General features: G+C 38.3%; 1 protein-coding gene across 7 annotated transcripts in view; it reads left to right on the forward strand.

The window, feature by feature from the left end:
- The first annotated feature begins 38 nt into the window (after nucleotides 1–38).
- LOC147217678 (guanine nucleotide exchange factor VAV3-like) overlaps nucleotides 39–13,979 on the forward strand; it is a 66,438-nt gene continuing 52,497 nt past the window's right edge. For 4 of the 7 annotated variants that reach the window (XR_015108907.1, XM_086175424.1, XM_086175425.1 and 1 more), the window contains exons 1-9: nucleotides 39–319; nucleotides 2,295–2,411; nucleotides 6,296–6,354; nucleotides 7,019–7,084; nucleotides 7,291–7,408; nucleotides 8,641–8,733; nucleotides 13,209–13,277; nucleotides 13,357–13,460; nucleotides 13,866–13,965. Coding sequence is in view for 3 of the 7 variants with exons in the window: in XM_086175424.1 (XP_086031550.1) it covers nucleotides 116–319; nucleotides 2,295–2,411; nucleotides 6,296–6,354; nucleotides 7,019–7,084; nucleotides 7,291–7,408; nucleotides 8,641–8,733; nucleotides 13,209–13,277; nucleotides 13,357–13,460; nucleotides 13,866–13,965 (930 nt within the window). In the remaining 4 variants the exon portion in view is untranslated. The remainder of the gene's footprint in view (nucleotides 320–2,294; nucleotides 2,412–6,295; nucleotides 6,355–7,018; nucleotides 7,085–7,290; nucleotides 7,409–8,640; nucleotides 8,734–13,208; nucleotides 13,278–13,356; nucleotides 13,461–13,865; nucleotides 13,966–13,979) is intronic. The other 3 variants (XR_015108908.1, XR_015108909.1, XR_015108910.1) reach the window with 3 other exon arrangements.

Consider the following 13,979-nt stretch of genomic DNA (forward strand, 5'->3'; position numbering starts at 1 on the left):
TCTACCTCAGGTCTTCGAAACACAGTGCTTGAGAACTTCTCTATCATTCAGTGCACGGTTTCACTAGACGCGAACAATTATTTAATGTGGAACTGAACAGTTTTTCCCTGAAAACATGGAGTACTGGAGACAGTGTGCGATATGGCTCACCAGCTGCAACGTGCTGCCAGCAAACCACAGGGCAATTGCGGAGTCGGCGCAGGTTTTCGACCTAGCACAAACTCTGCGGGACGGCGTGTTGCTTTGCCAACTGATCAACAACCTCAGACCTCACAGCATCGATTTGAAGGAGATCAATGTCCGACCACAGATGTCACAGGTATATGCACTATTATCTCAATTCTTTTTCTTTTTCCAATTTTAAATCAACTTTTTTCCACATTTCTTGTTTCTTTTTGGAATTTTCAAACAAATATCAGATAATTAAATCTCTGTCGCTCTCTCTCTCTGCATATATACATACATCGTTAATCCACTCAAATATTTGAAATCATAGATGGTCAACATGTACACTATACTTGGGACACTCTTCTGATCCCCAAATATCCTAGATTCGATTCCTGGGGGGTAAAGAGAGCTCCCTAAACGAACAAACTGCATTAGGTGAAATAGTGAAAGAACATTAATAGACACATCAAATATCTGTCAGTTGTGGCTTGGCCTGACAAAAGGTGAAATTAGCAAGTTTAATGCCTTGTAGTTACAGAAAATATACACAATATTACAGTACATAGAATTATATACATCATGACTTGAATTCCTGCTGCTAACACTGGGCAGTGCTGATAAAATCCTGCCTTTGATGCCTTGTTCAATTGCATATCATTTATAGATGAAGAAAATACTAGTCTAAAAATACTTAGTTACAAGGATAGAAGTAGTATCTGCAAAATGTAATTTTGTAATTTTGCATGTAATTTTCACCATTGATTGCGCTTTCACAGCATCTTCATTGTGTATCACATCAGCCATTGAAGCCAGCAGCTGTAGGTCACACTCACTCAGTGGAGAAAGCCATGCTAGTTGGTGGGCTTGAGATTTTAAATAAGGCTTTCATTTCACTCCTTTGACCTCCAGTCTTAGAAATGGAAACCAGGGCACCAAAGTGATAGAGTGGCTGATAAGAGTGCAGTGTACTGTGATGAACATATGGCCCCAAGCATTACTTTTATTACATTATATACTGCTGTGTAGGGTATAACTATAAACTGGAAAGATAAAAAATACAATTTGAATGTAAGGATTATAAGTAGGTATCTGATGGCAAGCCCTACTGATTGCAGAAATGTTAAAAATTAAACAATTGATGGATTGTCATTGACATATACACGAATATTAAATATGTATATATATATATATATATATATATATATATATATATATATACACACACACACGTATATGTACATTGATCGTCAGATCTATAGATATCATTAGGTTCGACCCCAGGAGGGTAAAGAAAGCTCCCTAAACTAACAAACTGCATTGTGTAAAATATTGAAAGAATATTAATGGACACATCAAATATTTGTTGGTTGTGGCTTGGCCTGACAAAAGGTGAAATGATTGAGTTTTATGCCTTGTAGTTACAGAAAATATATGCAATAGTACAGTATATAGAATTAATTACATAACGTATACGTATATGTATACAAATGTGTATATATAGATATATGAAGTAGGGTTTTATACACACACACACACACACACACACATATATATATATATACATATTCAGTATACACACACACACACACACACACACACATATATATATATAAATATATATAGTCATGATTTTTAAAAGTAACTTTCAAAAGAATAATTCGCAGTTTGTCTGGAGTCAAGGGTAAGCGGCTGATGTTTCACAATTACATTCAAGCACTTCCTCTGCAGACAAATGAAGCCCCACGGGCACTGGGATGATTACAGGCGTCTCCGGGCTTTACTGGTTTGATAAAATGGATCTTATCTCAAAAACTTTGCCAGAGCTATATTCTGTGAATTCTCATGTATACAGTTACTTGATGTGTCATGCTTTGAGAATGTTCTTGAAAAGGCATTATCTGCTAAAACAGTAAATACCAAAATAGAATGAATATCAAGATTCATTTTCACCACTGAAAGCTTAAGCCACAAAACATACAAAATTGATCTTAAGTTTTGGAGAATGTTGAACTGTGCTTCTGAAATAAAATCATGTTTAGTTTCCATAATGTGAATCTGGTAAGGGTACACCAAACAGTCCTGTCATGTGCTAAAGATGATAAAATGATTAATTTTAATTCTTGCAGTTCCTATGCCTGAAGAACATCCGGACATTCTTGATCTCATGTGGTGATCTGTTTGGGATGAAGAAAACAGACCTATTTGAAGCGTTTGATCTCTTTGATGTTCGAGACTTTGGCAAGGTAACATTGACATCTATTTATACATATAAGAGGCCAACGTGGATTTGTGGAGCTTATACTAAAATTGATGGTAAGATCATGGTCAGAATTAATGTAACTGCTGGACTATAAGCTGCTACTTTTTTCACACGCTGTGAACACTGTGGCTTAAACAATGCTGTGGCTAATTTATGGATTTTTGGGGGGCTAGCGAGCTTCATGCCGCCAAAACATTTAGCTGCATCACTCGGGCCAATGAAATTACCATGAAATTCTGAGGCTGTTTAATTCTAACACTGAAGAAGACTTTAATGGTTTTAGTGCACAGGAGGAAAAAGAAGATAGCTCTCACCTGTAGTAACCCAAAGCGGGGATGGATGGATGAATGGACTTTTCCTTGTGTTATTTATTTTTAATCTTTTTCAGCAGCTGTGTTACAGGCACTGTTTGGAAAAAACATTTTCAGTACTTATTTGTGGATTAATCTATTCCCAGATTAAGTTTATTAAGTATGAATGTTGTTAAGTATAATGTTGAATTTTAATCCCGTCCAGTTGCTCAAATTCACCATATACAGCATTTAATCAGTAACTCAGTTCAATGATACTGAATTTATACTGAAACATGAGAAATGCTTTGTCCATTTTATGCTTGACCAGATTTTAGATTACTTGAGCTGTTGTTCTATTGCAATAGTTTAATCAGGTTGTACACAAGTATGTGTATGGTAATTATTATATTCATATATAATATATTATTCTTTGAACAGCAACTAAAACAAACTTTATTCTTTATTCACACAATTGGTACAAAGGGCAACAGAACGCATTTCATATTAATTTGTATTAAAACAAGAAGATAAATATGTGTATGCAAACACACACACACACACACACACACACACACACACACACACACACACACACACACAGACTCCTGGTATAGGTCCTGAGGTAGGTCCTGCCATCTATCTGGTTGATACACTAAATGCATTCTCACCTGATTTTGATTATAGGTACTGTCATTCAGTTAAATAATTGAATCAAACAGTAGAATGGATACCTCCACCGAGGATGTGTTTGTAGACAAGAATGGATGTTTCATGTAGAACCTTTCCTGTGTTTTTCCACACAGACACATTTCTTTCAGCACAGTCTGTTGAGTCCTAAAGGAGCTTCCAGTTAATCTGATAATCTCATATGAAGTGTTGCCTGTAAATATACATCCAACCATTCCAAGTCATCAGACCCAGTTTGTATAATCTCTGTCATGTCTAAGAGTTATCCTTCAAGGGAAACTTAAATTTGTAATTTTTCGAATTTCTAGTTGGAGTAAAAATTATGTCTGCTTTTGCAGGTTTAGTACTTGGTGTGGATGAGTTCCAAGATGGTTTGTACAGTTTAATAAGACATGCTCAGTCTTGGTGCTTTACATTCAAAAGAGAACATCCCAAGTCTCAGCTGCAATAATCCACATTGGGTGACTTATGCCAACTTGGCTGGGAAACCAATTTAGTTCACTCTGAGCTCTTTAACCAATTTCCTCAGGGCTCACCCAGGACTGCTATGCTAGCTGGAGCCTGAAGGTCAGGACAATGTTTATAATTTGTATGCCAGCTGTGAGACAGTGGTGAGGTGCACTGTAGATATAACAGTAAAGTTCAAGATGGAGGTTGACAGATGAGGTTAAACAGGAATCTCCATGGACCATGATGTTTGTAGATGACATTGTGATCTGTAGTGAGAGCAGGGAACAGGTTGAGGAAAATCTAGAGAGGTGGAGGTATGCTATGGAAAGGAGAGGAATGAAGGTTAATTGTGTTGTCGAAACTTTTTGTTCCTTTTTGGGGCTTCTTTAAGAAAGTTGGTGAATGACAAAGACTGGTCAGAATGGTCTTTGGATATTTATTTGAGGCCTCAAAGGTACAAGTTCCACAGGGTACAAAGACTCAACTCTAGGGTGTGTTTTTAGGGTGTTTTTTTTTCATAATTTAGAAATTGAGAAAAGCACCAGTATCAAAAGGAGGGATAGTTGGGAGGCAAGTAGATAACAGATACAGTCTCCATCAAGCTTATGAAGCCTCATTAAATACTCCATATATGAAGACAACTGGATACATACAAAATTTTCCATTACAACCCCCCCCCCCCCCTCCCCCCGATCATTCTTTGATCAAACAATATTATTAGAGATGACATTATAAACTGATTGGAAACGTCTGTTAATACACTGTTTCCCGGTTCAACTATAAACTTCATAAACTACCTTGGAGCATAGCTATTTTGTGGAGGATAGATTCTTGTAACATATAAAGCAAAAAGAAGGTTATACAGATACATACCTAAACACACTGTCCCAGTTTATGTACTCTAAACTTCAGCCTCTATCTCAGAATCTGAATCACCAGTGTCAGTGGGGGCCTCGGCCTGACATATTTGACAAGGGGGAGGTTGTTCCATCTTTCCTTCCATAGCAATTAGGATGCACCTGTTACACAATGGTCTGCTCCATGGAATAAAGCAACACTCACACAAAATAACCCATCTGCCAACGGTATTTTCCATTCAGCTTATCAAACCATATCAATCCTTATATATTTATGTGCCGTTGGTGTCAATGTTACTATTTTACAGTTTTATTTTTGTCATGATTTATGAGGTTGTTTCACAAGAACTTTAAAAAAAAATTATTCAGTTGTATTGTACAAATGGAATTTCTGCAGAGTTGCTTCACTACAGTAAATTAATCTGTAAATTATAAACCATAGGCCCAAACTACTTGGGGGTCAGGGGTTCTATCTTTTGCCACACCATGTATTTGTTGCACTTATTGGCCTGTAAATGCTTCCAGTCTGTTATAAAACAATATGACTGTACTTTCTTGGCGAGGTTTTAAGCAAATGTAGGCTATGTAACGTTTAATGAAGTTTGAATTGGTTTAAAACCCAATATTCTAAATGCACAGGTTCTACTGTGCAGTATTTTAATTGAGGAACAAAGGCCCAATCTTATATTCTGCAGTTGTTTAATGTTTTGCAGGTAAACATGTGTTTGAGTTTTCCTCATTATACTAATGCAGGTTATGCTGGGTTCCAAACAGTAGCTATTTTCTGTGTTATTAAGACATTTTCCATTGTATTTTTTTTCTTCTGTGGCCCTTAGGTAACCGAAAGAACAGATAATAAAGCTGAAACACAAATAACAATAGCAAAAAAACAATAAACAAGGATGTGAAAAAGATTAAAATATCCAGGAAAGACCTGCCCTGCTGTTTTTTAGTGTTCTGATCAGAAAGGTTTCATTGCTCATGAAACTACTGCTGTAAGAGTTTTTCTTTTAGATCTGCTTCTAAACTTGATCAAGTTTTGTTTTCTAAGCCTAACTAATGGCAGAAATAAGTGCAAAGCTGTACCTAAAAACCACAGATATAACTTGAAACCAAACTTCTTTTGTAACTGTCAGTACCCATTATTACCCACATAATCCATAGCTAATGAAATAAATACTGGTAGATAATCTTTAAGACATGTCTATTTTTCCAGACATAACTATTAAACTTGGCTATCTCAGGTGCAAATGTTGTTTCTCATGAGAGATTTTCCTTATTCAAAATAATGCCTGTCTACAATTTAATTTAATCTTGAATGAATTGTTTTTATTCCTCACAGTTAGGAATGTTTCATCTCTTCTTTTTATGTTGTACAAATTTAACCATTATTATGTCTTAACATTCATTTTTATGCATACATTGTAGAAACTGTTTTGAGTGCTGGGTTAGCATACACTACATTCTGTAAAGTTTCTTAGCTTACAATCCTGTGGACCTTTCCCTAATGTCTCTTTCTGATTCTTCTTCTCTTCTTCTCAGTTATCTAAAGGCATGACCTAATGTACTTGTTTTGTCAGGTTATGGACACTTTATCCAAGCTCTCCCATACAGTAATTGCACAGCAAAGAGGATTCAAGTGAGTTAAACAGAATTAGAATAGAACAAAACAAAATGATCTAAAATGTGCATACCCATTCAATTGGTTCTATTTCTTTAACAGTAGCTGGCCGTCAATATAATCTCATGAACATTGTCCTCATCTGATCAACACTTGATTAGAGTCCAATTGTTGATAATGGAAAGTCATTTTAATGTTTAGTTTTTGATCTTTTTTCTCTCAGTTACCTTCTTGCATATCTCAATTTGTTTTTATGAAAACTTGAAAATACATATCAGCAATGGTTTCATATTTTATTTGGATGCCTTTAACATCAATTGAGTATTTGATTACTCCTGATAAAGGGAAGGCTGTTATTTGATCTTTTTTGCATCTGATATATAGTTTATCTCCATCTCACTCACTCACTCACTCACTCACTCACTCACTCACTCACTCACTCACTCACTCACTCACTCACTCACGCATTCTCTCTCTCTCTCTCTCACACACACTCAGATGCTCACAAAATTGTATCTCATTTTAAAACTGAATGATGTAAGCCTCAGTTTTAGAAGCTTAGATGCATTATCAGTCTTTAAAAGTGTAGACAGACTCTGGGGTTACATCATTATTCGTTCTTATTTTCCCAATTTCTTTCTTTTTGACCCTTAATATGGTGTTTATTATATTTGATTTTCAGGCCATTTCCAACAGAGGAGAGCCTAAAAGATGAGGAGATTTACAACAATTTGGAAGAATTAATTGAGTATGTATATGTCTTCTCCCGGTTGTCCACCTAGTGTTGTTGATAGAACATCCAGTTGTGCATTATTTGTGAAATATGCAAAACTTCCTTTGTCAAACCTATTGTGATTTATTGACATTTACTTTTGTTGTATAAAGTTAATGTAATAGTCTATAGTGTGATCACCATGTGATATAGGTGTGCATGTGTGTGCTTGTGCGCAATAGCAGGAATGCCCCTGAGAATGAGGATGAATTGTACGCAGCCCTCTATGGCCTGGAAGAAGACTCTGCAGGAGGTGAAATCTATGAGGACTTGATGGGAACTGAACAGCATTCTGTACCGGTATCCCTCTCTCAAATACACAACCACACATGCAAGCACACTCAAATCAGTTTTTGAAAAAAGTTTCATCAATATCTTTGTTGTATAATATAACTATTTGAATTAGAAATATATGAATAACACTTGTATTTCTACAGCAAAGTTGGTTGTTGTAAGAATATGGTGGAGAGCCTTATGAACTAATTAAAGTTCATTTATTAGATATTGCCATTTCATATTGTAAAACTATGTAGCAGATTTAAAGTATGAAATGATTTAAAATGCTCTAGTAAGATGAAGAATCATTTTATTCAGTGACACCCTGTATTCAGCGGAACTTACCAATTACTTTTTCAAGCTGTGGAATTGTGCCTATCAGTTATGTTGATGAAAATATGATGCTGCATTCTGAAGCAAAAAAATGCATTATTAAATACTTATTACCTTTTTTGGACAACACACACTGATCTTCTGGGTTTTGCTTGTTGTTTAACCTAAGGTCTTTAATCAAAGACTTGGTTATAAGACTAGAATATATTTTTTCACTCTAAAACTTTTTTTTGCTGCAACTTAAAGGTGAAGAAACTGTCAGAAAAACAGCACTAACAAAATAAAACAATGGTTTCTAAATTTCATACAAAATTAAAAAGGAAAATGAACGTAAAGATTTTTTTTCCAATGCGACTGGCTGAATGTAGTGAAAGTTTGTGAGTGCTGTAGTGTTATTTGCACTGATTTTATTGTATCAATACTGAGGATACAGATGTGTATTTTTATTTACATATTATAGAACATTTAACTATAAACAAGCCAAAAATTGAACCAGACATACTCTGATGCAAAGCTGTGGGTTACATTTGCTAATACAATGTATTTCGTTAATCTAGAACATGAATATCAAGTACATACAAAGTGTTTAAAATAATTTAGGATAGTAAATCTTTTGAGAGGAACATAAGAATCCTAATCTAATGCATGTGTGATTCAGGCAATGTAAATGATGCTTCATTTTTTATAATCTTAATGTAGGTTTTCATATATCTCTCTTGCTTGCAGATGAAAAAAATGGATGAATAGTAAAAAAAGAACATTTATTAAATACACACACATATATATATGTGTGTGTGTGTGTGTGTGTGTGTGTGTGTGTGTTATTTTTTTACTATTCATCCATTTTTTTCATCTTTCATCATCATATATATTTCCACAAATTAAAAGATGTCTTAAGGCCTTAAGGCTGTTTATGTTTCTAGAAACAGGTAGAGATGGATGTTCGGAGTTGCTGTCTTGCAGAGATCAAACACACAGAGGAAAAATACACAAAAACCCTGGAATCAATCGAGAAGGTAAAGCCTTCCTTTCTGGACTTGTCTGTTATATAATGGCAGAAACAGTTGATCAGTGTGTGTCGAATTGAATTTAAACTGAAAGAAAGGGTTTCTTATGGTTGTTTTTCTATAAATATGTTGCAAGTAATCCCCTAAATTTGAATATATCCGTACAATAGACCAAGTAATGGTAACACTGTTTCAGTTATAGACAAATAGTTCTTTTCAGTTGAAGAGACTTTGCAACAAGGATGGAAATGGCTTGAGTGAACACTTTTTTCCGGAAAAGACAGGAACATAGAGTAACTTGTAAGAGCAGAGGAACACGCAGGGAGACTACATCTTGCATCGATGAGGTAACCTGATGGGTAACCTAACCGATGAGTGGGACACTGAGGGGACTGTAGAGAACAGACAGGACTACATGCGGATATAGTGCAAGCTGTATAAAGAAGTGTGATAGTTCCAATTTTTAAGAAAAAAGGGGGATGTGCAGAATTGCGGTACCTATACAGGGATAAAGTTGATGGGCCATACAATGAAATTATTGGAAAGTGCACTGGCCTGTGCCTCTCCAAGCCTGCCTTGGGGGGGCACGGAGCAGTGTCTCCCTGCACCGGTCCCAAGCCCGGATAAATGCAGAGGGTTGTGTCAGGAAGGGCATCCGGCGTAAAACTTTTGCCAAAACCAAATATGCGAGTCAACCAAAACTATACCATACCGGATCGGTCGCGGACCGGGTTAACAACGACCGCCATTGGTACTGATGACCTATTAGTACCATTAGTACCATCAGTACCATTAGGGTACTAATGGAAATTGGGCTACTGTGGGTCGAAGAATAAGAACAAGAAGAAGAGGAGGAGTGCGTGTTCGGAAGCAGAGAGAGAGGAGGAAAAGAAAGAGTCTGGGACTGAGAGTAGGGACTTTGAATATTGGGACTATGACAGGAAAAGGTAGAGAGTTGGTGGACATGATGCAGAGAAGGAAGGTGGATATACTGTGTGTCCAGGAGACCAGGTGGAAAGGTAGAAAGGCTAGAAGCTTAGGAGCAGGCTTTAAGTTGTACTATTATGGTACTGACAAGAAGAGAAATGGAGTAGGAGTTATCTTGAAGGAGGAGTTTGTTATGAACGTTCTAGAGGTGAAAAGAATGTCAGACAGACTTATGAGTCTGAAACTGGAAATTGAAGGTGTGATGCTCAATGTTGTTAGCGGCTATGCCCCGCAGGTGGGATGTGAATCTGAAGAGAAGGAGAAGTTCTGGAATGAGTTAGATGAAGTGATGCAGAATATTCCCAGAAATGAGAGAGTGGTCATTGGTGCAGACTTCAATGGACATGTTGGTGAAGGCAATAGAGGGGATGAAGAAGTGATGGGCAGATTTGGTATCCAGGATAGGAATGCAGAGGGACAGATGGTGGTAGATTTTGCAAAAAGGATGGAAATGGCTGTAGTGAACACCTTTTTCCAGAAAAAACAGGAACATAGGGTAACTTATAAGAGCGGAGGTAGGAGCACGCAGGTAGACTACATCTTGTATAGACGGGGTAACCTGAAAGAGATCAGTGACTGCAAAGTAGTTGTAGGTGAGAGTGTAGCCAGACAGCATAGGATGGTGGTTTGTAGGATGACGCTGATGACAAGGAAGATGAAGAGGACAAAGGCAGAGCAGAGGACAAAATGGTGGAAGCTGAAAAGGGAGGAGTGTTGCATGGTTTTCAGGGAGGAGTTGAGAAAGGGTCTGGGTGGTCAGGATGAGCTTCCAGATGATTGGACAAAACAGCTAGTGTTATCAGGGAGACAGGTAGAAGAGTACTTGGTGTGTCATCAGGAAGGAAAGTAGATAAGGAGACTTGGTGGTGGAATGAGGAAGTGCAGGAGTGTATACAGAGAAAGCGGTTAGCGAAGAAGTGGGATACTGAGAGGACTGAAGAGAACAGACAGGAGTTCAGGGAGATGCGGCGAAAGGTAAAGATAGAGGTAGTAAAGGCAAAACAAAGGGCTTATGATGACTTGTATGCTCGGTTGGATAGTAAGGAGGGTGAGAATGATCTATACAGGTTGGCGAAACAGAGAGATAAAGATGGAAAGGATGTACAACAGGTCCGGGTGATTAAGGACAGAGAGGGGAATGTATTGACAGATGCTAGAAGAGTGATGGGAAGATGGAAAGAGTACTTTGAAGAGCTGATGAATTTGGAAAATGAAAGAGAGGCAAGGGTAGAAGAGGTGATTATTGTAGACCACAAAGAAGTCAGCATTTGTGAACAGCAGTATGGCTTCATGCCTAGAAAGAGTACTACAGATGCAGTATTTGCGTTGAGAATGCTAATAGAAAAGTACAGAGAAGGCCAGAGGGAGTTGCATTGCGTTTTTGTAGACCTAGAAAAAGCATATGACAGGGTGCCAAGAGAGGAGCTCTGGTATTGTGTGAGGAAGCCTGGAGTGGCAGAGAAGTATGTTAGACTGGTGCAGGACATGTATGCTAGCTGTGAGACACTAGTACGGTGTGCTGTAGGGGTAGCCAAGAAGTTCAAGGTGGAGGTGGGACTCCATCAGGGATCAGCTCTGAGCCCCTTCTTGTTCGCAATGGTGATGGATAGGCTGACAGATGAGGTTAGACAGGAATCCCCATAGACCATGATGTTTGCGGATGACATTGTGATCTGTAGTGAGAGCAGAAAACAGGTAGAGGAAAATCTAGAGAGGCAGAGGTATGCTCTCGAAAGGACAGGAATGAAAGTTAGTCGCAGCAAGACAGAATATATGTGTGTGAATGAGAGGAACTCGGGTGGAGCAGTGAGGCTACAGGGAGTGGAGATCAAGATGCTGGAGGATTTCAGGTACTTAGGGTCAACAGTCAAGAGCAAAGGAGAGTGCGGAAAAGAGGTGAAGAGACAGGTCCAAGCAGGTTGGAATGGGTGGAGAAAAGTGTCAGGGGTACTATGTGATAGAAGACTTTCAGCCAGAATAAAAGGAAAGGTGTACAAGACAGTGGTGAGACCAGCGATGATGTATGGACTAGAAACTGTTACAATGACCAAAAGACAGCAGGCAGAACTAGAGGTTGCAGAGATGAAGATGTTGAGGTTCTCTTTGGGAGTGACCAGGATGGATAGGATCAGGAATGAGTCTATCAGAGGGACGGCACATGTTCGATGTTTTGGAGAGAAGGTCAGAGAAGCCAGACTGAGATGGTTCGGTCATGTACAGAGAAGAGATAGTGAATATATTTGTAGACGGATGCTGGAATTGGAGCTGCCAGGCAAGAGGTCTCGAGGAAGACCAAAGAGAAGATTTATGGACGTAGTGAGAGAGGATATGAAAGTAGTTGGTGTGAGAGAGGAAGATACAGAGAATAGGGTTAGATGGAGAAAGTTGACTCGCTGTGGCGACCCCTGATGGGAAAAGCCGAAAGAAGAAGAAGAAGAAGTGGTCACTAGACTGAGAGCAGAAGTCTCTCACTTGTAAGGCGTCTTTGAGTATCATGAAAAGCGCTATAGAAAACCCGTGTATTATTATTATTAAGTCAGCATTAGTGAACAGCAGTATGGCTTCATGCCTAGAAAGAGAACTTCAGATACAGTATTTATTTTGAGAATGCTAATAGAGAAGTACAGAGAAGGCTAGAAGGAGCTGCTTTGCATTTTTGTAGATCTAGAAAAAGCATGTGACAGGGTGCTCAGAGAGGAACTCTGGTATTGTATGAGGAAGTCTGGAGTGGCAAAGAAGTATGTTGGACATGTGCAGGACATGTATGCTGCCTGTGAGACAGTGGTACGGTGTGCTGTTACAGAGAAATTCAAGGTGGAGGTTGGACTCCATCAGGGATCAGCTCTGAGCCCCTTTTTGTTTGCAGTGGTGATGAACAGCCTGACATATGAGGTTTGACAGGAATCTCCATGATTTTTGCAGCTGGAATTGTGATCTGTAGTGAGAGCAGAGAACAGGATGAGGAAAATCTTGAGAGAGAGGTTGAGGTATGCTCTGGAAAAGGAGCGGAATAAAAGTTAGTTGCAGCAAGGCAGAGTATACGTATGTGAATGAGAGGAACCCGGATGGAACGCTGAGGCTCCAGGGAGCAGAGGAAAAAAAGTTGGAGGATTTCAGGCACTTGGGGTCCAGTCCAGAGCAACAGAGAGTGTGGAAAACAGTTGAAGAAAGTGGGTTCAAGCAGGTTGGAATGGTTGGAGAAAAGGTGTCAGGGTATAATAGAAGACTATCAGCAAGAATGAAAGGAAAGGTGTACAAGTGGTGAGACCAGCGATGCTGTATGGCCTAGAAACAATGACGAACAGTTAAAATGACGAAAAGATAGGAGGCAGAGCAAGAGAGGAGGCTACAGAGAATAGGGTTAGGTGGATAAGGTTGATTCGCTGTGGCGACCCCTGAGGGGAAAAGTGGAAAGGAGGTAAAGAAGAAGTTCTTTCTTGTTGAAGGAGAATGCGTGTTATGTTAGTTTAATGATTTTAACAAAACACTTTCCACAGCATTTTCTGTGTCCTCTGAAAAAGTTCTTCTCTGCAGCTGAAATTGACCAAGTTTTTGTCAATATCCCAGTAAGTCTGTTAACAATTTGCCCAATTTTTCACATTAAAACAAATATGCTGAAAAACTAATCGCTTCTTTGTAATGCAGGACTTGGTAAAAGTTCACAAGAGCCTGATGGTTGATGTTCAGGATTCCATCTTAAACAAAAATGCTTTAAATCTCCACCAGATTTTTATCAACTACAAGGAAAGGTATTGACTAAAAATGCATTTTTTTAGCATTTATTTTCATGTGCTTCAAGATTTAACAGTTTAAGGAAAAATTCCATGAGGATTTCAAAATGTACCTGAGTTTTGAGATTTAACAGATACAAATTTCCAATTTTCAGTGACAGATTGGTAATGCATGAAACCAATCTTACTCAACTATCAGAATGAATAAATGCACATCCAAGAATATGTAGAAGTGATTCTCTGAATTAACTCTGTCATCTGAGTTGAAATCCAAATGTTGCATTTAGAATTGTCCAAATTACTGTTGTGCAACGCAACCGTATTTATCCTGTCCTGACACTACCTTCATCACGAGCCATATACTTTTTCCCACAGTGGTCTCCTCTCTATGTCATGTGATCAATGTGTTCCCTCTGATTTCAGACTGCTCATCTATGGCATATATTGCAGTCGTGTTGAGATCGCCATTGCTGTTTTAGACCTAATTTGCAAAGAGAAAGAGGATGTACGTCTTAAACTGGAGGTGAGATGCACCTG

The sequence above is a fragment of the Fistularia commersonii genome, chromosome 28 (assembly GCF_037954325.1).
Source record: "Fistularia commersonii isolate RoL2024-O1a breed Wild chromosome 28, RoL_Fcom_v1.0, whole genome shotgun sequence".
Taxonomy (NCBI): Eukaryota; Metazoa; Chordata; class Actinopteri; order Syngnathiformes; family Fistulariidae; genus Fistularia; species Fistularia commersonii.